This window comes from Triplophysa rosa, linkage group LG5, assembly GCF_024868665.1.
Source record: "Triplophysa rosa linkage group LG5, Trosa_1v2, whole genome shotgun sequence".
In the NCBI taxonomy this organism is placed as follows: Eukaryota; Metazoa; Chordata; class Actinopteri; order Cypriniformes; family Nemacheilidae; genus Triplophysa; species Triplophysa rosa.
Genome location: NC_079894.1, coordinates 12,587,664 through 12,611,377, shown reverse-complemented (window position 1 = coordinate 12,611,377; position 23,714 = coordinate 12,587,664). Strand labels below are relative to the sequence as shown.

The following is a 23,714-nucleotide window of genomic DNA, read 5'->3' as shown; positions in this document are numbered from 1 at the left end:
TATTGTTTTTTGAAGAATGACTTGATTCATAACAGTGAAATCTATTACATAGGAGGAAACAGACCTGATTAATTTTAAAAGGACTTTTATTTTGAAAACTAGAAAGGTCGTGTGGTTTGGGCGTGTCGTTATTTTTCGTTGGATTGCATTTTGCAAAACAAATATTCTGATGGACAATTTTGTGCGATGCTCTACACAATCTTTGGAAGTTCAGAAAGGTAAATAAATGAATATTCGTTTGCAGTAGTTCTATAGTAGGCCATCACCCATATGTCCGACGCATGTCGAATGGGTCACTTTCAATAGATTTTCGGTTATCATACTTTTTACTACAGTAAGTTTAATAAATAACGTTATGTGTCAAGTCATTCGATCTGACCTCTAACAGCCGTCGAGTGTTGTGTTATTTGTACCACACAAACTGACAGCTTTATTTACTCAGGTTTATGAAGCCACGGGCGGAAGAAGGAAGTGGAGATAGTTAGTTTGCTGCCGCTAAGAAAAAGACAGTAAACAGTCCATAACTGGATTAGTACGGTGAGTCAGCAGTCCACGTGTTAACAAAACATGTGACTTTGTTTGCTCTAAACTTCTGTCATTATACGTTGGGAAACCTTTATGATCTCAGTTCACGCTTATGTGAAAGATTAATACTTTAAAAGGCGATACTAAAAGTGGTTCTGTTGTACACATCCTTTGTAAAAGTCTTAAGTTGAATTATACTTACTCAAATTTTGTGACATTCAGGTGAGTGTCCAGTACGGGGTGGACGAGCAGAAGACCGTGAGATGTTTGGCAGGAAAAACAAGCGACCCGCAGCCCCGAAAGGGCAAGGCGCAGCTGCAGCCAAACAGGTGTGTTGTTTTATGTGGCTGTCAGCAGCATGTTGTTAGATTAAAAACCTTTTAAATAATAGACCAATTCTTTCACTGAAGAGGGTTTAGGAACCGCATATGAACAGTGTATTGGAAACGTTTTTCTTTGTCTGCAGATGGGGTTGTTGCTTGATTTTAAGCCAGATGATATGATGGACATGGACCAGGATCTGAATGATCCAGCTTTAGAAGCTGAATATGCTGCTATTGTTGGGAAGAAACCAGCTGTACCTGCCAGGGGCAAAAAGGCCGGTAAAGGTGGGTATTGGGACTGATAGAATGTAATTTTATTTGAATAGGACCGTTCTCACCGTGCATTGCTGGCTAGGATTGGTATCAGCTTTATTGATTCATCGGTTTTGTTTGTGTACGATTCACTCACTGTAGTTTTATGTGTCAAAGCCCCTTTACCAATGGAGGATATTGAAAAAATGGCAGAGGCGTGCATGAAAGACATTGACGATGATGACGATGAAAATCTGGAAGATGATGAAGATCTCCTGGTAAATTAAAAGTCTCTGGTTTTTATAATAATGAGAGCTGTCTTCAATATGAGAAGCTAATGGATATGTTCTTGCAATCGTGTCACGATGTGTTGCTAGGCTGAGCTACAGGAAGTGGTTGATGAGGATGAAATGGAAGACTCGGGTGCTGCAACCCCGACCTCTCATGTAAGTGCAGACGTTCCTTCAGCAGAGCTGACACCAGTGAAGCAGGTGAGATTTCTTTTACATCTTTCTTTTCGGGATAGTATCATATTATTAGGGTGGAATTATACATGTAGGAATCATTCTATATTTAGGGTTACATTTCATGTCAGTCAGGAAATCAGTATTCTTACTTGATAAATAAACTAGGTGGTTGAATAATATATTCCCTTAATTTTTTGGTAAGCTTAAACTCTAATGACTTTTTATATAATAAATTGACACTGAATTGCCAACATTGTCAACCGTTGATAGGCAACACAGTTGACAGGTAACACAGTGGACATTTCTGCCATTTTAGGGGCTTGTGCAAACTGGTGACCGTGGACTAGTATATACTGTATATATATATATAGTAGTATATATATAAATATAACGTGATGCAAGTTCAACAGAACATGTTGATAAGTTGACGGTCAATTAATCTATTCTAATATTTTATCCATATTATTGTCTACATATAAAGAGAAGTTATGACTTACCAAACTGTCTTCAAATTTCCCTCCAGAAAAGGAAATTACATCACATGATTTTGGACATGTGACTTTGTAACAAACCATTGCTGATTTATAGGGGTTTTGTATGGAGTAACACAGTTGACACTGATTTCTCGGACATACACAAAATAGATGATTTAATGTAGATGCAAGTGCAAAATATTTTTTAAAACACCTTTCTCATAATTTAATGATTATTTTGGACAAATATTTATAATAAATATATACAGAAACATGTATTTTAGAGCTAATCTGAAGAGCAAAACCTCACATTGACCAAATCGGACAGCACAAAAAAGCCATTTTTGCAAGATAAAGATAGGTATTTGTTGCATTTTTGTATAAAATAAATTAGAAATGTCCCCTGATATAAAAGTGGTCATTGCTTGAAGTTTAAAGTTAGTGAAAAATTAGTCAAATTGATAATAGAGTCCATGGACATGACATGTACCCCTAATTATAGAATGACTCATAGAAAGTGATTTGATTTAGAATAAAGCCGATTGTATTTTTACTTTGATGTCTGTAATCCTAAAAAAAAAACGTTTGATGGCTTTTCATGAAAGAGATGTCTCTACTTTCTTTGACAGGAAACTAAGATCATATCGATGCCAGGAAGCATTGAACACACCTTAGAGGAGAGAAGCAACATGTATAGAACAGCTGTGATGAATGCCAAAGCCTCAGGAGAATCTTCGAAAGCTCGGAGATATGAGAGAGGCCTTAATGTGAGTCATTGTAATCTTACAGTTCCAATAAAAAAATTTAGCTAATAAAATAGGATCATATGATAACGATTTGATTTTGATCTAGACACTACAAACTATGCTGGCAACTGTACACAAAGGTGGGAAGATTGATGAAACAGAGATTCCCCCTGCAGTTGCATGTGGAGCCCCCTCTGTTCCCAGTCAGCCACATGCCTCACCTGCAGTATCACCTGATCAGCATGAGTCTGACAGTGCTGTTGACATGTCCCCTGTCTCTGTGGAGACTGCTCCTGTTGTCATGGATCCAGCACCGAACACAAGAGAGGAGTCCTCTGGTATAGCCTCACCAGCTTCCCTGTCATCTCCAGATGAGGAACGTACAGGAAGTGCTGTAGAAACACTCTCAAGTGAGTCAAGTGCTGCCACAGCAACACATTATAGTTTACAAGGTTTACATTAAAGTGAATGAATGAAAAAATATAGCAACAGGTGGTCCAAAAAATCAGAGACCTCATTGAAACTTATAGGATTTTGTTTTTCATTTAAACACGGACGTGGAAACATTTTCTTATAGACATTTGACCACATTTATGCAGTTATGAAATAATAAAGATTTGGTTTCCTGTCTGGTCAGTATTTAGCAGGTAGTATAGACAAATTAACTACAGTAAATAGCACATACAGTCACAGATATAATTAAAAGACCATTTCAAAATTAAGTTCACTTTTTCTGAATTTACTATGTGTTAAGGTGCAATTATCTTTTTTTTTCATTCTGTGAAATACTAACAATATTTCTCCCAAATTACAACATCTATTTGCAGAAAAAGACCTGTTTGTCCAGAACTGGACAAACAGGTCTAAATAACAGAAAACATAGTTCATATTCACTTTTAAAGTCACCATGAAATCAAACAGGAAAATTCTAAGTGTTTTACACAGTGTTGCAGTGATTATTATAAATGATTTATCCGTGCACACCATTTTTTAAATTCATTTGCACTTGTAATCTTTAATCAAAAACATTAAGCTCCCTTTACCCTCTCAACAACTCTTCACCACATGACGTCAGCAACAAAAAAGATTGTTTTTTTTCTGACTGTCCAATGGCCTGGCATTTTTAGCCCTCCCCTCCAGGCCCAACTTACAACAAACCAATCAAAACCTACATTTTTTCTAATTTTAGAAGCCGTTTCACTCGGATATATGTCATGATACGGAAAAGAAGTCAATCGCAACTTCTGTTTCATGGTGACTTTAAGCATTACAACACTAATATTTGTACATGCATTTAGGAAAATGGTATAATCTAGACATTTATCACTGTTTTCATGTGTCTTGTCATGCTGTCAGTCTTTCACATTGCTGTTGGATGACTTTGTCACTCCTGAGGTTTGATGTTGTTGAAATTCAGCAAGCACTAGACTGAAATGGCCACAATACATCTAGAAATGCGGATTAAATGAAAATTTGTAATGGTCTATTATATTTTTCTGTGGCTATATAGTGAATTTGAATTGAGTTTATCTTTGGAACATGTTTAGTTGTTTTTTACTATTTATTTTATTACTAAATTGTATTTATTTAAAAAAATTATAGTAGTAAATATGGAACTCTAAAAAAATAAAACAAAGGGAAAAAAACATTAAAATAATAATAATTAAAAAATCTCCTATATATGTATATATACAGTATAAATGAAGAGTTTGGTTGCAAAATGAGATAAATCCGTTTGAAAAAAATTCAGAAATCATGTTTTTTATTGTGCATTCCAATTAATATCAATCAAACTGCAGTTGGTTTGTTTTGATTTAAGCCATAATAACTAAAACATACAGCTAACTATCACAATAAAAACACGATTTAATGGATTAAATTAAAAAGGTTTTAAATGTAAAAATGACGAGAAATGGAAAATGAGGTCCTTTCCCTTTGAGCTGTGCCTGGGTTGCTTGTTTATTTGGAAGTATGATGTTCTGCTCAGCATTTCTAGTAAACAGCTCATTATGGTTTTCAGACCCTCGAGTTGAACAGCCCACTAAAGATATTCTGCTGGAGAGACAGAGAGACTACAGGATGGCAGCTCTTAAGGCCAAACAAGCAGGAGATATTGAGAAAGCCAAAATGCACTTAAATTCCAGTAAGGTAAGATAGGTTTTGTCTTAGATTGTTACAAGCTTTGTTCTTTTTTCATACAGCAGGATGTTTAACTTACTCTTTAGTAGGGTTGGGTATCGTTTGGGTTTTTTCCGATACCGGGCGGAGCCACATCGATACTTTTAAACCGGTACTGGTGCCTAAACGGTGCCTAAATCGATACTTTTTTTAAAAGAGCCACAAAACACCAGTGGATGACATTAAAGAACAAAATGTTCATTTAAGAATATTTATTAAGTAATAAAAATACACAACAAATTCACAATTAAAGTGAATGTGAAATGAGCATGTACACTAACATTGCTAGAAAGATGTTATAGTACCCTCCAGCTACAACTAAATGCTCACCATAGTTGTATTAAATATGGGCAGAAAATGCGTTGAATATATCAACCAATTAAGTCCATTTACAGAGACCTCTTGGCTACATTATATGTGCATTATTTTAAAAACAGACGTTTTCCCGGTTTCACAGACAAGGTTTAAGGCTAATCCCAGACTAAAATGAATATTTGAGCAGTCTTAACTGAAAATAACTCTCATTAAAACAACTTAAAGGATGTCAGCGCCATTGTTTTGTCTCAAGATGCACACCATGTAATATTTTTTACAAGGGAATTTTTATAAAAATAGCTTAAATATCCTAATTTAACTAAGGGTTAGTCCGGGTTTAAGATAAGCCCTGTCTGTGAAACCGGGGCAGTATGTATAATGAATACGTATAATTATATCCCTATACATGCATTAAGAGTAAAAAGCTTGACAAGACTGCATGTCAATCAGACTGACAGATGCTATAAGGTTTTAGCACTTTCACTGCTGTGTATCGATTGTCTTTCATGTCAAATGCGTTAATGTGTTGAGAACGAGCTCCACGGCACGCAGCACGCTTTTCATTGATTTTAAACGCGCGCAACAGTTTTATTGTGATGGCTTGCATTACAGACGCATCTCAAATTAACGTGAGTTTCAATTTAAAACTTGCCTTATGCTGCGGTTGAAGTTAAAGGCTGCGCCAGGTGATGAATGCTGAACTCGCCGAGATGGATGGATGCATGGAGATGAGAGCGAGAGTAAAAACTGTCTTTCACTATGATGAATCCACGGGTCATGCACGTTCCGATCCGTGCGGATCACAGATCATTTGCGATCCGTTTAACCATTGTATTAGATTGTGATGAATTTGTATTATCAGAGCTTTCCAACTTTCGTTCAAGTGAATGAGGGCAAATGTCTCAATCGACGGCTCAGTCAGCATTTAAGTGGCACCGAAATCTGCATTTTGATTCGGTCCAGTTACATACGGGTTTTGGTACCCAACCCTACTCTTTAGGTCAAAAACATGCTTTATCTTTCGGGTCTTTGCTTTCAGATATATAGTATGTACAAATGTAGTGTTTTAACAGCCCTAAGAGAGTTAGGTTGTTAAATTGTTGAAATATTGAACAAACTTTATTTGAAGAGTTTGGTTCCAAAACGCTATACGCTAATGCATATTGATTAATTTGAGTAAAAATGTGTTTTCTTTACAAAGAAAGTGGCAAGATGAAAACAACTATTTTCTGTTTCACTTAGCATCTTTAGGTTCTTGTAACAAAAAATTCAAATCCAGATTTTGATTTTAAAAGATTTATTATAAAAACGGATTATTTTTTCCCAAAATGCAATAAATCCATGACACTTTTTCCCCCCAAAATGCAATAAATCCATTGAATCAAAATAAAAGTTATTTTTCATATTGAAACTGTTGAAAATACACAACAAAGTGAGTTGATCCACATATGACAGCCTCTGAACTCAATACAATACTAATCATACATACAGGCACTGGACTAAAAATACATTCAATCAGTCATCGCTCCTAAAATGAATTCAACGGGTCATAAATGAGTGCCTCATCTTAATCTCCTCGCATAAATGATTAGATTTCGATGTCTTACGTTTCTTCCCCACTGCAGAAACCAGCACAGGTTCATCAATGCCCTCAAAATTATTCATTTTTTTTGTTTGTTTGTTGAACACAAAGTACAAAATAGATCAGAGAAACTAGGAGCCGACCGTATTCACAGCGCCGCTGTTGTGCCGAAAACACTCCCTGCTAGTGATGTTTCGTTCGTTAACGAATCGTTCATTTTGAACAAATCTTTTAAGTGAACGAATCGTTCTCGTTCATGAAATGCGATGACTCTTATTTCTCGTTCACTGAAATCTCTCCCTCGAGCACAGAGCGTCTTGGCTTAAAAGAGTGTCTAAAGCACGAGCCAATGGCGTTCGAGAGTGAGCTTTGACAGAGCATATGATTGGTTGAATATACTGAACGAATACGCCCTTCACTTGACGAGCCTGCGTTTGAGTCTGAACGAGACCCGCTGATTCTCGTTCATGAACGAGCTGTTACTTCTGCCTTGTAAATTAAATGAAAGATGAGGTCTCTTGTTCAACAAGTACAGAAACGGACACAATGTAAAGATCCTTACGAAAATAATTCAATAATGCAAGCTGATGGTTAAATGTAACAAAGACAAATTAACATTGTCATTTTTATTGCATGGAAAGTCAAGCCCTGTTTACTCAGTTATTGTACTGCAAGCACAGGTGTTTTGGGTGCATTTTGTATCATTTATTGTTCTTTCAAATAAAAACGACTTCATTACGTTTAGTTCATATCATGCACTTCTCTAAAAACTGTAAAACAAAAAAGTATTGGTTAGCTCTCATTCGCGTCACGTCAGCAAATAGCATTCCAGTTCCGGCTGTGAAGGGGCATGTAATTGGTTAGATCTTCCACTGAACGAATACGCCCACACTGACCAAGTCCCTGTTGAGTCTGAACGAGAGAGAGAGAGAGATCTCGTTCGTGAACGAATTGAACGAACTGGTACATGTCGTTCATGAATGAAATTAACGAATTGAACGAGAGTGTACACTGTAGGTCGGTCATTTAGCATGTGAGACTCGTTCAGCAATCAGCAGAAAGCGGATGCAAAGCGCAGTTACAGGTAGGCTACTTTGCACGCTTGTTTATTTAAAATACATAAACTTCACGTTTAACATAATCCCAGATTTATGAATGTGTAAATGACCAAACAATTAACTTTTTAATTATGCAGAAAAACCTTGTGCGTTGGTCATCTGAACCACTTATTTAGACTTATTTTATTTATTTAATGAGTAGATCAGAGACACACATTTTAATAAAGCCTGTAATCAGTTTATACGTCCATTAATACGTTCGTTGACATAACACAACTCTTTTTCGCCACCTGCTGGCGTATTATAGAAATGGTCACTGAACGAATCAGTGAACGAATCTGAACGAATCATTTTGGTGAACGAACTGAAAAAGAATGAATCACTCAAATGAATCATAATTCCCATCACTACTCCCTGCCAAATTATGACTCCCCTATTCCCCACTAACATTAGGTGTTAGGAGTAGGTGTTGGTGGAGGGGTTAGGATTAGCCAATCCCCAGCAAAATCAATGAGGGGAGTCCAAATTCGGCACAACACCGCCATTACTGTTTACAATGCGTGGAATGGTGTGCTGTGATTGGTTGAGCGGATATATCGCATTCTGCAGAGAAGTGAGACTGGTGTATATTGCGGTTTGGGAAAAAAAAGGGAGAAAACATGACAGAATAACACGGCGGATATCGCATTTTGCGTAAAATTAAAAAGTGACTTTCCATACCGACCTGATACAATACTGATTTTGGCGTAAACTCTTTTTTTATAAATGGCGTTTATCGCGTTTTGGAACCAAACTCTTAATTTGTTATCCGTTTTATTTGTGTTTTTTAATTGTACAGATTTGGAATTCTCAGGTATTTGCAGAAAAGTAGTTTATTTGTTTATTGTCCCATAAACTCTTGTGGCTTTATGTTTTGTTTTCTGTAAGAAATTCAGTTGAAAGATTCAACCATATTATCTTAACTTTGTTGTCAAGTAGGGTTGGATCTGACATGAACCAAGTTTCTAGTTTCTGTCAAATGATTTCTAATAATTCACCAGTAGCAAAAATGTGCTAAGTTATCTGAGGTATTCAAGACTTGTAGGAAGTAGACAAAGAGAACTACTATGCTGTTTGCTTGTTTGGCTCAGGGATTCGATGCTGGACTTGAGGCTTTGGAGAAAGGCCAGTCGGTGGACATGAGCTCCCTCCCGCCACCTCTGTCTCAAGGTTAGACCTGAAGTGTCATCTGTGAACACAAACACAGCTATTGTATGCTATTTGCGTGTGACAATAATCAATGGCGCACCGCGCGGAATCCTGTTATTTAAATGTCATGTGGCTGTTCTGCGTGTCTGAATGAATTATGTGCACAGTTTAACATTCAACACGGGTGATGGTCGAGTATTTATCTGTGCTGCACTGTATGAGGATATGAACACATGAACTCATCTCCAGAGTTGCTCTGAAAGTTTATTTTAAGATCGTTTTACTGTTTGAGTGAAGCTATCTGCAAACAAGCGTCTTCACGAAGACCCGTCAAAATAAAAGTCCCGTTAAATTGAACACTCAGACAAAAAAATACTGTAGTGTACTATAGTATTTGCTATTGAAAATTGAAGTACCCTTGTAGTAAATTGATAAACACTGTATACTATAGTAAAGTTCAAAAACAATATAATAAGAACAGTAAATACTATAGTATACTACAGTAAGTTATGTGGACAAATATACCACTATTGTATAGTAAAAGAAAAACACAGAACTTAGAAATATTAAAACAAATTTAGGTAATCTAAAAATGATATGGCCCTAATTTATCCATCTGTATGTAACAATAATGTCTTTTGTCAGTTATCTGCCTATTCATAATGAACTATTCATGTTGAACTACACTTGCACATTTCTGCCTGTGCTACCAAACTTAAACCTCTCTAGCACCAGTGCTATGTGCAAAAAAAGTTAACTTACAGCCTTAACACTAATAATAATTACTGCTTGCCTTTGTTTTATAGCAGTCACGGGAGTAGCGGACACTAGTTAAAATGCTTAGAAGCAAACTTGACCAATCTAAATCCGAAACAATTATATTGATTATATTATATTATAATTCAAATGAAATATAATTTTTTATCTTTGGACAAGTAATTTTTGTACTCGGACAAGTGAATGTCAAATTTACTTGTCCGAAGGACAACCACACGACAATGCTTAATGTCAAGCCCTGTAGTAGTCTTTAACTTTGGTCCTCAAGGATAAATTCTTCTCTTAGCCTCCACAGTTACTCAGGCTGAACCTCAGGCATTTGTTAAAGTCTCGTCTGCTGCTCCTGAAGGTCAAGGTCAGTATCAGGTCAAGGTCAAGTCTTTTCAAAGCACGTGCATGTGTCTCTTTGAATTATTAATATCTGAATTGTTGTATATACAGTATATACCAAGAGCTATCTGAGTTGCTTGCCCTTGTCTTTATGTTTTTGGTTACATCAGCTGACAGTGTTTCTGGTCCAGCTCAGCCCAAGACTGTCCTTGAAGCTCTTGAACAGAGGATGGCAAAGTATAAAGAAGCCTTCACACAATCTAAAGCCAGCGGAGATGATCGCAAGGCCCGCATGCATGACCGCATTGCTAAGGTTTATAAATCTAAGTAAAAACCGAAAATGAACCGCAGCATATATTGAATGTTACCATCAAACATTCAGTTTCTTTTTGTGTTTACCTTTAGATTTTAGATCAGTATTTTGGAAATTCCATCAAGCACACATTGACAAAGCATAGCACACTTGGTTATCTTTTGTCGTCTTTCTCTCATCCACAGCAATACCAGACTGCCATCCGCGCTCATAAAGCAGGTCGAACAGTCGATTACGATGAACTTCCAGTCCCACCAGGTCATACATTTAATCATAAATCTTTTGCATAGTTTATGTGCACTTGAATTTTGCCATAAAATATTTGCTTGTATAATGCCAAAAAACTAGCACATTAATGAAAAGTATCTGTGTCCTGTAGGTTTTCCTCCAATCCCAGGCCAGAAGGCTCCTTCACCTGAGCAGGGATTGGCTGCTGTGCTGGAAACAGCCAATAAACTGACATCAAATGCAGCTGAAGCTGGTGATGAGGATGAAGATGGAGAGGGGGAGGAGAAGGTGGCAGAGGCATAAAAATTTGTCCAAAGTTGTCTCGTTAAAAATGTCACCACTTGAAATGTGTTTGACAAGCATTTTACCTTCCAGATTAAGACTGCAAAAGTAGACAACCAAATAAAACCCACACTTGCAGTACAGCTGACGATACAGGAGCCAAAAAAGACCCCTTCCCCAGACAGGACGTCCAAAAGAGGGAGTCTGACTGACACTGGTTTGTGATTTAGGATGGTCTGTTTCTTGGAATGCTATCCTTATTTGTGACAGATTAAATTCACACTAAATTCCTGTCGAATGGGATTAAATGTAGTTATTGTCTCTTCAGCTCAGCAGCAGCTGGAATTTCTGGAAGGCCGCAAAAAGCAGTACATGAAGGCAGCACTGCAGTCAAAACAGAAGAAAGACCTGGAACAGGCCAAGACTCTCCTGCGCACAGCCAAGGGTCTGGAGCCTTTGATAGAAGCAGCGAGGAGCGGCAAGACGGTAGACATAAGCAAAGTAAGATTAGTTAACTACAGTTTTTTGATGTGATAACCTCAATTTTTATCACAGTGTTCATGTGTCTTGTCATGCTGTCAGTCTTTCACATTGCTGTTGGATGACTTTATGTCACTCCTGAGCAGTGTTGGGTAAGTTACTCTGAAAAAGTAATTAATTACTAGTTACTAATTACACATTCGATATTGTAATTAGATTACTGTACAAGTTACTCTCTTCAAAAAGTATTTAATTACTTATTACAAATTACTTTCTATATCCTATCAACCTTGATTAGTTAAGTGATTCAAGGATAGACATGAAACGGCTCTTTTAATTCATTCAAATAAATTATATAAAAGTACATAAAGTATTATTGTTCATTACAAATGTGAGAATTATACATTAAAGCACGAATTTTAAAGTTAGACTTTGAATTTTGATGTAAATTCCTCTTCTGCACACACACATATTACACAAAGTATTTAGTTTAATTACATCAGAAGTAACTGTAACTAAATTACAGAAAAATAAGAGTAATCCCTTTCTTTACTTTTTCAAGGGAAAAGTAATTAAATTACAGTAACTAATTACTTAGTAACTAGTTACACCCAACACTGCTCCTGAGGGTTGATTTTGTTGAAATTCAACAGACACTGGTCTGGAATGGCCACATATATCTTGGAATTTTCTCTTAATTTTTTAGACGGCTGTAATTATCAAATGTTTTTACCCAAAAATTCAACTGTTTACTAGTTGTTAGAGATGTCCTCCTGGTTTGGTATGTAGTAAAGTATTGTAAAATGTGATGCTAATGTGATGTAAATTACATTGTTTTATACTGTAGGTCCCTTCACCGCCCGGAGATGAAGATGAGGACTTTATCTTAGTCCATCACTGTGATGTTCAGATATCTGAGAAGGCTGAGCAGGTCTACACTCAGCTTACCAAACTACTCAAAGAGCAACACGAGGTAACAGAAAAGCAATATGTTAATGAAGTAACAGATTATATGTGCATATGGAATATGTGAATTTATTTTAGTTTCGCTTACAGAAATGCATGACGTATTCCAAACAATTTACACACATGGGGAATGTTGCAGAGACAACCAAGTATGAACTCAATACCACTTGTCCTGCATACACAGGTTTGTTTGGCTTTTAATTTATTCTCACTTTTCCACTTTCAGGTTTGAGAAGATGGGAGAGCAATGTAAGAAGAGCCTGGAGATCCTTAATCTGGCTCAGAATAGGGGGCTCGAACCTCCTAAACATCACTTTGAGGAGAGAACGTACAGCACCGTCAGGTCAGACTTTTTCTCTGCACATCTAATGAATACATCAAGGAAAGCCGGTTTAAGGTCATCTTTTAGGTATCTGTAGAAGCAATCCACTACTGTGTAACATTGAAATAATCCATTTTTATTTACTAATTTGTAGGATATTTCCAGACCTCAGTAGTACAGACATGGTTGTGATGATTGTAAGGGGAATGAACCTTCCTGCTCCCTCTGGTAAGCCTATTTGCTTAAAACATCTTAGCTTGAAAGAACAACCTCAGCAACCACATTTACTCGTCTGGCAAAAGTTTTTTTTATTGAAAACAACATATTTTTATTAATATGTGTGTCCTGGGAATTGCTTGCTCCATTTTCTACCAGCTGCAGGAATTTGAAACAATAAAATAATATATATCTGTTGAATCATACTTGCAAAGATTTTGTATCTTTCTCCTTTGCTTCTTTTAAAAGGTGTTGCATCCAATGACTTAGACGCATATGTCAAGTTTGAATTTCCTTACCCCAGTACAGTAAGTATCAGTTCCTGTCAAATCTAGACTTTATTTTACCCAGGAAGTCCTATTACAACTACTTACGGCTTTCTGTTTGTGTTAGGATCAACCTCAGAAACATAAAACATCAGTCATCAAAAATACCAACAACCCAGGTACAGTAACAAGGTGTAATTCTATACTATTAAACTAAACGGCAGACGTTTGTTCAACCGTAATATTTGCTGCAACAGTTTACTGTATTTTTTGGCACTTTGACAGAGTTTAACCAAAGCTTCAAGATGAACATCAACCGTAACCACCGTGGCTTCAGGAGGGTGATGCAGTCTAAAGGCCTGAAGCTGGAAGTGCTGCACAAAGGGTCAGCGTTATGTGCTCCACACAACCACTGTCTATATATGTATATCTCCAAAAAAAACAAGTTTCTTTAAAGGGATACTCCACCCAGAAATGAAAATTCTGTCATGAATTACTCAACCTCAAGTTGTTCAAAACCTGTATACATTTCTTTGTTCTGTTGAACACAAAGAAAGAGATTTGGAAGAATGATAGTAACATTTCTGGGGTAGCTAAAAATCAAAATAAAAAGTGGTTGTCAAAGGTCCCCAGAACTGTTTGTTTTCCAAAATTTTTCAAACTATCTTCTTTTGCATTTAACATAGAAATATACAATATTTTTTTCCTACATGGTAGTCAATGGTGCCCCAGAAATGTCAGTTGCTAACATTTTTCCAAATATCTTTCTTTGTGTACAACCTAGCAAAGAAATTTATACAGGTTTGGAACAACTTGAGGGTGAGTAATTTTCATTTTGGGTGGACGATCCCTTTAAAGGAACAGTTCACTCAGTGAATCTCACTTTCCAAGCATGTATAAATACATTTTTCGGAGGACCCACACATTAGAATAAGTTAAACTTCTGTGTTTGCTGTGGTGAATGCTGGGGCAGTATGTGTAGGTGGAGCTGAGCTTCACACTGACTTCTTTGTCGTGTCACAGTGGCTTCCTGAGAAGTGACAAGCCTGTAGGAGCTGCCCACCTCAAACTGGAAAAATTGGAATCTGAAAGCGAAGTGAGGGAAATCATTGAGGTGAGCTCGGCTGTTTTTACCCACAGTCTGTGGTGTTTGTGTTCTTCATGCTGGACTGTTTTGAATAGTATGTGTAGATATGAGACTGCAAATGTTAGCTGTGAAACATAGCACAATTTCAGTGTTTAACCAGTGAACTTGAACTTTACAGTTTCACAGCTCTATGTTTACATTAATGGAGGGAATGTATGTTATTTTTCTATGTAGGTTATGGATGGACGGAAGGCCACTGGTGGGCGTTTGGAGGTGAAAGTGCGTCTCAGAGAGCCGCTGAGTGGGCAGGACCTCCAGACTATAACAGAACGCTGGCTCATGCTGGAAGAGCCACAGGTTTGTGCTGCTGTATTATTATTAGCACAAGTTTTACAAAACTACCAACAAATAACACTGCATTATTATTAAGCATCAGAATGTATGTAACTTTGTCAAGTTACATAGTTTTGGAACATTATACTAAATGTAGGGTCATTGCAATGCTTGTTCTGATATCTGATAATGCTGTATTTTAAAGGGGTGATATGACAGGGCTAAAACAAATATTATCGTTTGTTTTAGATGTAATGCAATGTGTATACACGATTTAAGGTTCAAAAACGCTGTATTTTCCACATACCGTGCATGTTTGTATCTCCTCTTTGCCCCGCCTCTCTGAAACGTGCAGATTTTTACAAAGCTCATCGCTCTGAAAAGCGAGGTGTGCTATGATTGGCCAGTTAACCAGTGTGTAGTGATTGGTTGAATACTGCAAGCGTGTGATGGAAATGTAACGCCTCTTACCATATTTGAAACATCATGTTCCAAAGCAATTGTACTGACAGGTACGCCCACCTGACTTGCGTATTCATTTACTCGGAATTTGTGCTCTGCATTTAACCCATCCAAGTGCACACACACAGCAGTGAGTAACACACACCGTGAACACACACCCAGAGCAGTGAGCAGCCATTGCTGCGGCGCTGGGGAGCAGTTGGGGGTGCCTTGCTCAAGGGTCTCACCTCAGCCGTGGTATTGAAGGTGGAGGAGAGCGCTGATCATTCACTCCCCCCCCATGCATTTGGACGGTCTTACTGTGCATTCAGACCGCCGCCATCGAGAGCGTCAAAAAGCGCTGTGGGCGCCCTGCCAACAACGCTGTAGAAAGATTCGTGGATGCTCTGGCGCTCTGACGTAGACCAAAGTGTACAGGGCTGCATTCTCTGGAATCCTCTCAAGCGGTGGACTTCTACGTTCCGATTGGTTGCCACCGTACTGCGTCATAGCTCATTACCATAAAGTTGACCTGATTTCAACTCTCCTTGACGCCCTCAACGGCCAAGACGCGCCGCGCCGCTGCCGGCTCACATTGAAAATGAATGACTTCCGGCCACTTTGACGCTCTCGACGGCGGCAGTCTGAACGCACATGTAATAAAGTTCAATAGAAGGGAAGGAAGGAGGCGGGAACCGGCATCATTCACAAAACTTTAATCAAAATAAATAAACAATAATCCAACAAATAAAAGGCCGGCAGCCACCTCACGTTCGACTGTCGGCCACACGAACATAAACAAACGTAACTGTTTCCGGGCCCGGGTCCTCTCTCTCGATGGTCCGGTCGCTCGTCCTCTTATGCTCCCGAGCTCCCCCATGAGGCATGCGGGGCCCCGTCTTACCCGCCCCACGGCTCTCGCCCCGCCTTCCTCGCTACAGCACAGTTAGTCAAATCGTACCACGAACTGATGTAGATTTGTGGGGGTGTGGTTACACGAGGCGTTTCAGGCAGGTCTGGGTGAGCATTCGCTTTAGATAGAATGCATCTTTTGTTCCAATACTTTACTTTTTGCAATTTTACGTGTCTAAAGCTCAAGTTATACTCGTGCGTAGGACCTACGCAGAGCCGCGTACCCTACGCCGTAGCCTGATGCGCACCTCTCCAAAAATGTAACAACGCGTCAACTCAACGCGGACCCTACACGGACCGCAAGCGCTGTGATTGGTCGGTTTGGCAGCATCGTACTTCCTTCTACGCATTTCTGGCGTCTTCTTCCGGCAAGTTCAAAGTCCACAAAAGAACAACATGGCGAGCATCGACATCGACCAAGTTACTGAGCGTCTGATTGAAGAGGTTCGGAAATACAGCTCCAACTCCATTAAGATGCGATCAGCTTCCATTGTCGTTTGCAAACACTAGCATACACAAAACATCGGCGAAGAAGAGCAAACCCGTGAAAACACAAAGAGCCAACTAGCGTTTCGGCGGTGTAATTGCAGTACGACGCATACTCTCAACACAGAACCATAAATGTTCACGACGGCGTCGTCTACGTACGTAGGCTACGCCGTAGGTTTACGGCGTAGGTCCTACGCACGAGTATAACTTGAGCTTAATACATGCATGGAGCCATGGGCAATTTATAACACATCAAAGACACAGAAAAACACGTATTCACGCCATATGACCCCTTTAAAGCTCTTGAATTTATATTTTGAACTATCCATTTCATTTCCCACACTGATAAATATGAAATTTACAGAGCTAAGTAGAAACTTGAATTAAAGGGGATAGTTCTCCAAAAAATGAAAATTCTGTCATCATTTACTCACCCTCGTGTCATTTCAAACCTGTGTGACTTCCTTTCTTCTGCAAAACACAAAAAAGATATTTTGAAAAATGTCGGTAAACGAAAACCGTTGGTCCCCATTCACTTCTCTTGTACACAAAACCAATGCAAGTCAATGCCAACCAACAGTTTACCAATATTCGTCAAAATATCTGCAGAAGAAAGAAAGTCATACAGATTTGAAATGACAAGAAGATGAGTAAATGATGACAGAATTTTTGTTTTTGAGTGAACTATCCCTTTAAGTTTTTTGTTCTTACCCATGACAGATATTTTTGTCTATTTTACTCTTTGTCAGAAAACAATACTTAATATATCAAGTCATTTTGCTTCCAAAGTAAATAGATCTTGATATTGGTTTTAACTAATCTTGTTGTTTGTTAGGTACTGCTGTAATTGACACAGATTTACAAAACATCTCCACCAGGTAAGTACATTTTTATATTTGCAATATATCTTACGTCACATTTATACATTCCATTTTACCACTCAGTGTCTTCCCCCCACAGGTCCTGAGGTCTCAACGGCTCTATTAGAGTGGATGAATATGGAAGTTTATAGCGCTACGTTACTGCTGGCCTCGGGCGCTAAAAACAGATATTGCAGGGATATTTCACACACTCCCTGTGCTTTGAGCTGTTCACAGAGAGAGCATCACTGACAGAGGCAGTTCGCTTTGTCCTTTTGCAGGGTGAAACGGGTTTGATGTAACAGTTGGGGTGTCATTAAATATATGGTGGATATTAAGATGAAGCTGGAGACACTTGTGCGAGATTGATATTCCTCTTTGCCCTTTGAGATGGATTACCTGTTGATTTTATAATAACGTTTATCCCAGCTGTTACATGAATGCATTGAACCAATAAGAGCTAACCGTTGCTGCTCTGGGATGCAATTTTGCACTAATGCCAAAGTAATCACTGTTGCTGCAGTAAGATAAATGACTTCATCTGTTCTCCCTCATATGAGGAACTTATTGCTGCCGTGTCATTACTACTAATATATGAGTGCTATGCAAATTAGTCATGCAATTAGCTATGCAAAAAGGGTTGCATTTGAACTCCAAACATTTTGTCAGACAACTTTATGCAATGTAAATCGGCTGCTGGGTTTAAAGCAGGTTTTTTTGTGGATCGGTCATGCCAGAGTGCTGTTCAGTGTTTTTCTTTACAATTATCATTAAAGCCATAGATCAGCGTTTACTAATTGAACAAGATATGAATTATCCATCAGATGTTCTTAGTAATATATTCTTCATTGTCTGCTTACTGCACATGTAAATGAGTGGCTGGTATCACCAGAATTAAAAAAATTAAGTAACATTTTCCACAGTAATTTAAGCTTTAAAAGCTTTTTCGGCACTTTGTTGGTAAGACTGCAATTGGGGTGTTTAGTAGTTGTGAGGTCAGCCGGTGTAGTTGCCAAAGAAACTTAAAGGGATAGTTCACCCAAAAATGAAAATTCAATCCAAATCTTTGACTTTCTTCTACAGCACACAAAAGAAGATATTTTGAAGAATGTTGGTAACCAAACAACAGCGGTACCCATTGACTTGTATATATAGACACAAAACCAATGCAAGTCAATGGGTACTGCTGTTTCTCAGTTACCAATATTCTCCAAAATATTTTCTTTTGTGTTCTGTGGAAGAAAGAAAGTCATACAGGTTTGAAATGACAAGAGGGTGAGTAAATGATATCAGAATTTTTATTTTTGAGTGAACCATCACTTTATGGTAGACCTTTTTGCGTCTTAGAGTTTTTGCATTGTCTTCTGTGTGTGTATGTGTATATATATATAAAAATAAAATCTCCTACATTATTTATAAAAGTTAAAATCTATTAGATAACATCCAGCTGTTCTTACATTTGTATTGCAAATTCCCCTACAAGGTACTTTAGCCATGTTCAGACAATGTTTACATTGCAATCTCATGTGCACATAAATTATTATTGGAAGAACTGATTTCGCATGCCGGAGTGACAACCTTAGAAATAGTCTTAATTATTTATTTAGCGGTTTTAAAAATACCTCATTTGGGTCTGTTGGATTGAACTGACATTTCATTTTTAAGCCTTGACAATGTGAAATATAGGTTAATGAGTCTGATTTCATATTCTGTACAGCTCTGTCCATTCATTTCATTTACAAGTATTGTCGCCTCTTGTGAATTATTTGGTTTTTAATACAGATCTGGCATTTGAAGGGCCCAATATAAGAGTCACAGATTGAGCTTTGTCCTGGCTTAAATTACAGTGTCAGTGTTGATTCTTCACTACATTTGTTTCATCAGTTATACGGTTTATTTTAAAAACAGGACTTTGTACTATATTCATGTATATATTATAGTACAATACTATATATATCATGACAGTTTGGTTTTATTGTTCTAAAGGTAATTTTTCATTTGTGTTTTACACAAGTTTGTAACTTTAAGATGTTTTGTTATTAAATGAGAGAATTTAAGAACTACTTTTTCCTTTCTTTGATTTCTTATTGATGGAAGTGCAACAGGTTTGATAAAGACTGCTTTTATTGACATGTAGTGTACAATAAAAGAAAGGATATATGATGCTTTTCTTTTTGGCTTGTTATACATTGCAAATTTAATTCCATTTCATCCATGTCAGTTTTTACAGCGTTTCATCACAGATCAAAGCAGTCAATAGCATCTGAACGGGATTGTACAAATATGTCCTTCCGACCAGATCCACACCTTTGAAATGGCAGAATGGTTTGAGAGAAATATAAATAGTTCCAGTCTGGATTTCAGTATATACACTCCTGCACTATTGGAAATAAACATACCAAAGGTGAATGCAAAGACTAACAGAGGTGGTTTGAAATGCACAAGTGGTAAGACAATGCAGCCTTCCTGAATGCATTTTAAATAAACAGCCCAAAGATGTCTGCACAACCAGAAACAACGTTCTCATTCAACATCATGAGCTCACAGCATTTCTGCTAAACCATCTGACACTTAAAAGTCAATATGCAAAACATGTTATGTTACCACGGCACCTTTCCTTCCTGTCCGATGCTCTGATTGAAAGATTAGCTACAATTTGATTGTCATACTAGTTTCTTCATTTATGATTCTGACCAGGTAACTAGACAGGGCTTTATGTACGGTTAAAACACCCTGTCACAGTGTTTTTAGCTATGATTGACAATAACTCCATTTGAATTTTGGGCACACGGCTACAAATGAAGTCTATCGATTTTGGGCATTTTCAAGTAAATGCTCTTATTTTAAAAATGTGATCCACAGTGACATACAAACAGCCCCATGTATTGGAATTTTTGGTGATTGCCAATATTATCCAACCGTCCAAAGACAACAGTAAACAATTTCCTCTATGAAAAAGAAACAAGATAAACACAAAACACTGCTTAAAACAAGTAGCGATGCATATAAAGTGAGTGCTCTTCTCATGAAACCTTCTATATGATTTCTATAGCACGTTAGTAAAAGACTGTAAACCAATATGGTGGACAGTTACGGGCCATTTCGCAAGGCAGGACCTGCAGATTTCTGCTCACCTAAAGCATACGAATAAACGTTTAAGCAGCTCTGCAGTTTTAGGACATAACATTATCTAACACTGGGAGATCTCAATTGAGTAAATGATTTAAGTAAATCAAGGGTTCGAAAATCACATGCCAGGCTGTCCTTTCAACATCATCTAAATCTGAAGTCAATCTTTTAAGATTATATGTCAATAAATTCCATTTCCTAATGATGGCTTATCATCCAGCAGTCTATTCATAACATTAGTCTTTCCATAACAACATGTTAAAAACATTGGGAGAACGTTATATAAACATGAGAAGGTTGCAGAAGAAATGAGACGGACCGAGATGTATAGGATGACGAACGCTGTGACAGATCATCCATAGGTCATTCTACTACAAAAAGAACTTAATTCGTGTCAAAATCTGCCATTTTGTAGATCTTGGAGCTGTAGTCGAATTCCTGAAGGCCACTTGATGTTATTGTTGGATCTTATATTAAGTCAATAATCAATTGAGAAGAATGTTTTTGTAACAGAAGTCCGTTCTTAACACGTGTAACAGTTATCACTCCTACTGTGCCACGATCTTTCTGTTGCCTGACAAACAGTCCAACATTGAGGCGGCTACATCCTATTAGCTTTGGAGCATTTTGACTACCTTACAAAATAAAGACAAATAAAACAAAATGAGGTCCATATTGAAATGAAATAAAGCATCTGGTGATTCATAAAGCTTAGAGGCGAGACTGACGCTCGAAGGAATCCGTTCTTTGTTTCGTATCGAGGCCCAGGCACTGTGCACCAGAAACCGAGAGCAAACCTTCCCCTCTAAAACTCCTCTCTTGTCTTTTATTCTCAACTTCATGAGAATCTCCATTAGGGTTGAGAGTGTAGAGCGCCCTCTAGTGGATAATGAATGCTACAACGGGTTCAGCAGAGATCTGATTCCAGGTTGCCAACCCTGCATTTCACTCAACAGGGCCTATGATTTCCACAGTGGAGTTGAGAGGTGAGGAGAAACGGAAAGCACCATATACAGAGGGGCTGGGCAGAGCGTCCCAGTGGAGATGGTGCATAGGTGGTATGGAGGATGTTTTTCCTGCACAGCTTTCAGGCTCTTTTAAGTGCAAATGAGAGAGAAAGAGAAAAGGAACTGGAGCTGGTGGGTGTCATGAGTCTGGACGGACATCGTCCTTTTAGGAGATGATCTCCAGGATGTAGAAAATGAGCTCCATAACCACAGGTCCCTCGCTCAGCTGGCACGCCCCGCTGTGAATCACCGGGATGAGGGCGCTGTCTAGATCGCTCAGGTACTGGGGAATCAGTGGCTGACCGTTACTGCCAGCTAGGTAGCCCACCTGTGATACATTTCAGGGTATATCAGAAGTCTAAACGTCAACTGTTTGATTCTTGGATAACATGAAAAACAGAGCCTGTACCTGATCGGAGTCCAGCGTGACCCGCAGACCCAGTTTTGCCATTCCGTCCTCTTTGAGAAGTTTGAGGTGAGGGCAGAGGGCCAAGCAGAAAGCCCTTGCCACATTTTCAGCGAGTCGGCTGTGATCTGCAGGATCGCTTTGGCCATTAATCTGGTCTTCACTCCGCAGGAAAAACACCTAAGGCGGCAGGTATAAAGGAGTGGACATTAAAGTAAATTAACGATTTGCAAAAAAATTTGAATAATAAATCAACATTAAAAACCTCTGTCCAGCGTATGACCTTCCCATTAGCCTTATACTCTGAGCCATGGAAGATCTTAACGCTGGTGACTGACTCCATGGATTTTCCATCAATTGGGCTGATGACTCTGTCATTACAAACACAAAAATTACATTAATATACACTTATGCATTTGCCAGACGCTTAAAAGCAACTTACATTGCATTATCCTATACATTTGTTCCTAAGTAAATGCAATCCGCTGGAATCGAACCCAACGACCTTTGCGTTGTTAGCTCCATGCTCTTACCACTGAGCTACAGAAAAGCTATACAGTATTGATAATAATTGTACTACAATGCCCTCACACTTTAATATCACTGCAGGACCTGGAATCAAACATCTTTAATTTTGGACGTTTGGATGGCATGTGTACAAACAGGTGAGACCTGCTACCAACGTGTTCTTTGCTAACTGTAAACACTGAATAACTCAGTGAAACTGTAGGCCAATGAAACAAGCGGATCTTCAATTATGAATCATTTTTCATTTTTGGGTGAACTTTCTCTTTAAATACCTGCATATTCCAAAAAGATGTTTTTAATACTTCTTAACACATTAATAATAGGCTAAAATCAGATTTAGGAATTTTGCACAAAATCACAGACGATCACTGCTAAAAGCCACGTTAATGTGCATTTAATTAAGCTCTCAATCCCACACTCAATTAACCTCATCTGTATCATTAGCTGGTGTTCTTAAATGAGCAAATGTTTTGCAAATGCTATCATTAAAACTCGTCATGTAGGAATGACAACAGTTCTCTGAAATTCTGACCTTGTACTGCTACGTGGTAACCAGAGTTTCATCAGTGCTTGTGTGCTCACCCCTTGTTGACATTGTGGTCATCCTCAACCCACTGGATCTGCACATGTTCCTGGTTCTCTTCTTGATCAGCTTTCCCGCAGACAATACTGAAATCTTTCATGTCTTTCAGCGCTTGCCGCAGAGCCTCCATAGTTTCAGCTGTTATCTGCACCATCACGCCATCTGACGCACAAACATTCACTGTTACTTTCTTACATACATGCGTCACATTACATACAGGCTGTGGGTCTGCTGTTGGTAGGGTAGAAACTTTAGTTGTGGTACTCTCAGTCTGAGTGTGACTTTGGTCAGAAAAGTTAAATTGGACATTATGTACAGTGGTTCCAGAGAGATCAGATGTCCTACATTTGCAGAAAGAGGCTGTGAGTATCTTGTGGTACCTTCAACAATGCTGGTCTTAGCCGTGTATCCGGATGAGGCCTTCAGAGCCCCACTGAACACAAAGAATGAAGAACCAGTCACTAAAAGAGAAATGAGAGGAGATTGAAACATCCGGACATTCAAAAACATGTTTTCATAAAGCAATGTTACTACACGCATATCTATTATTCACTCTGCACAAGAAACTTTTGATTACTTTTTGGACTAGACAGTTTATACATTTTAGGCTTAATGCTTTACTTTGAGCAATTTAGTATTTTTACACATTACT

The 23,714-nt window shown here is 38.2% G+C and overlaps 2 protein-coding genes across 4 annotated transcripts in view; one reads left to right on the top strand and one right to left on the bottom strand.

The window, feature by feature from the left end:
- The first annotated feature begins 111 nt into the window (after positions 1-111).
- Positions 112-19,392, top strand: cc2d1b (coiled-coil and C2 domain containing 1B). 2 transcript variants are annotated; one of them, XM_057334650.1, is made up of 27 exons: positions 112-218; positions 443-537; positions 748-854; positions 992-1,133; positions 1,278-1,378; positions 1,478-1,591; positions 2,670-2,807; positions 2,893-3,196; positions 4,807-4,934; positions 9,050-9,128; positions 10,171-10,239; positions 10,385-10,527; positions 10,713-10,785; positions 10,907-11,043; positions 11,131-11,254; positions 11,366-11,538; positions 12,365-12,490; positions 12,574-12,632; positions 12,710-12,826; positions 12,960-13,033; positions 13,271-13,329; positions 13,415-13,466; positions 13,573-13,672; positions 14,311-14,401; positions 14,609-14,731; positions 17,385-17,427; positions 17,510-19,392. In XM_057334650.1, exons 3-26 carry the CDS (start codon positions 789-791, stop codon positions 17,394-17,396), a joined length of 2,604 nt encoding a protein of 867 aa, XP_057190633.1. In that variant the 5' UTR covers positions 112-218; positions 443-537; positions 748-788; the 3' UTR covers positions 17,397-17,427; positions 17,510-19,392. The 2 variants fall into 2 exon arrangements, with proteins under 2 accessions (XP_057190633.1, XP_057190632.1); XM_057334649.1 differs by having other exon boundaries at positions 12,562-12,632.
- Positions 19,393-19,515: 123 nt separating this feature from the next.
- zfyve9a (zinc finger, FYVE domain containing 9a) overlaps positions 19,516-23,714 on the bottom strand; it is a 36,685-nt gene continuing 32,486 nt past the window's right edge. For both annotated transcript variants that reach the window (XM_057334646.1, XM_057334647.1), the window contains exons 15-19: positions 23,443-23,523; positions 23,062-23,224; positions 22,217-22,322; positions 21,955-22,131; positions 19,516-21,873 (exon numbers count right to left, since the gene is read on the bottom strand). In XM_057334646.1, the coding sequence (XP_057190629.1) occupies positions 21,712-21,873; positions 21,955-22,131; positions 22,217-22,322; positions 23,062-23,224; positions 23,443-23,523 (689 nt within the window). In that variant the 3' untranslated portion in view covers positions 19,516-21,711. The remainder of the gene's footprint in view (positions 21,874-21,954; positions 22,132-22,216; positions 22,323-23,061; positions 23,225-23,442; positions 23,524-23,714) is intronic.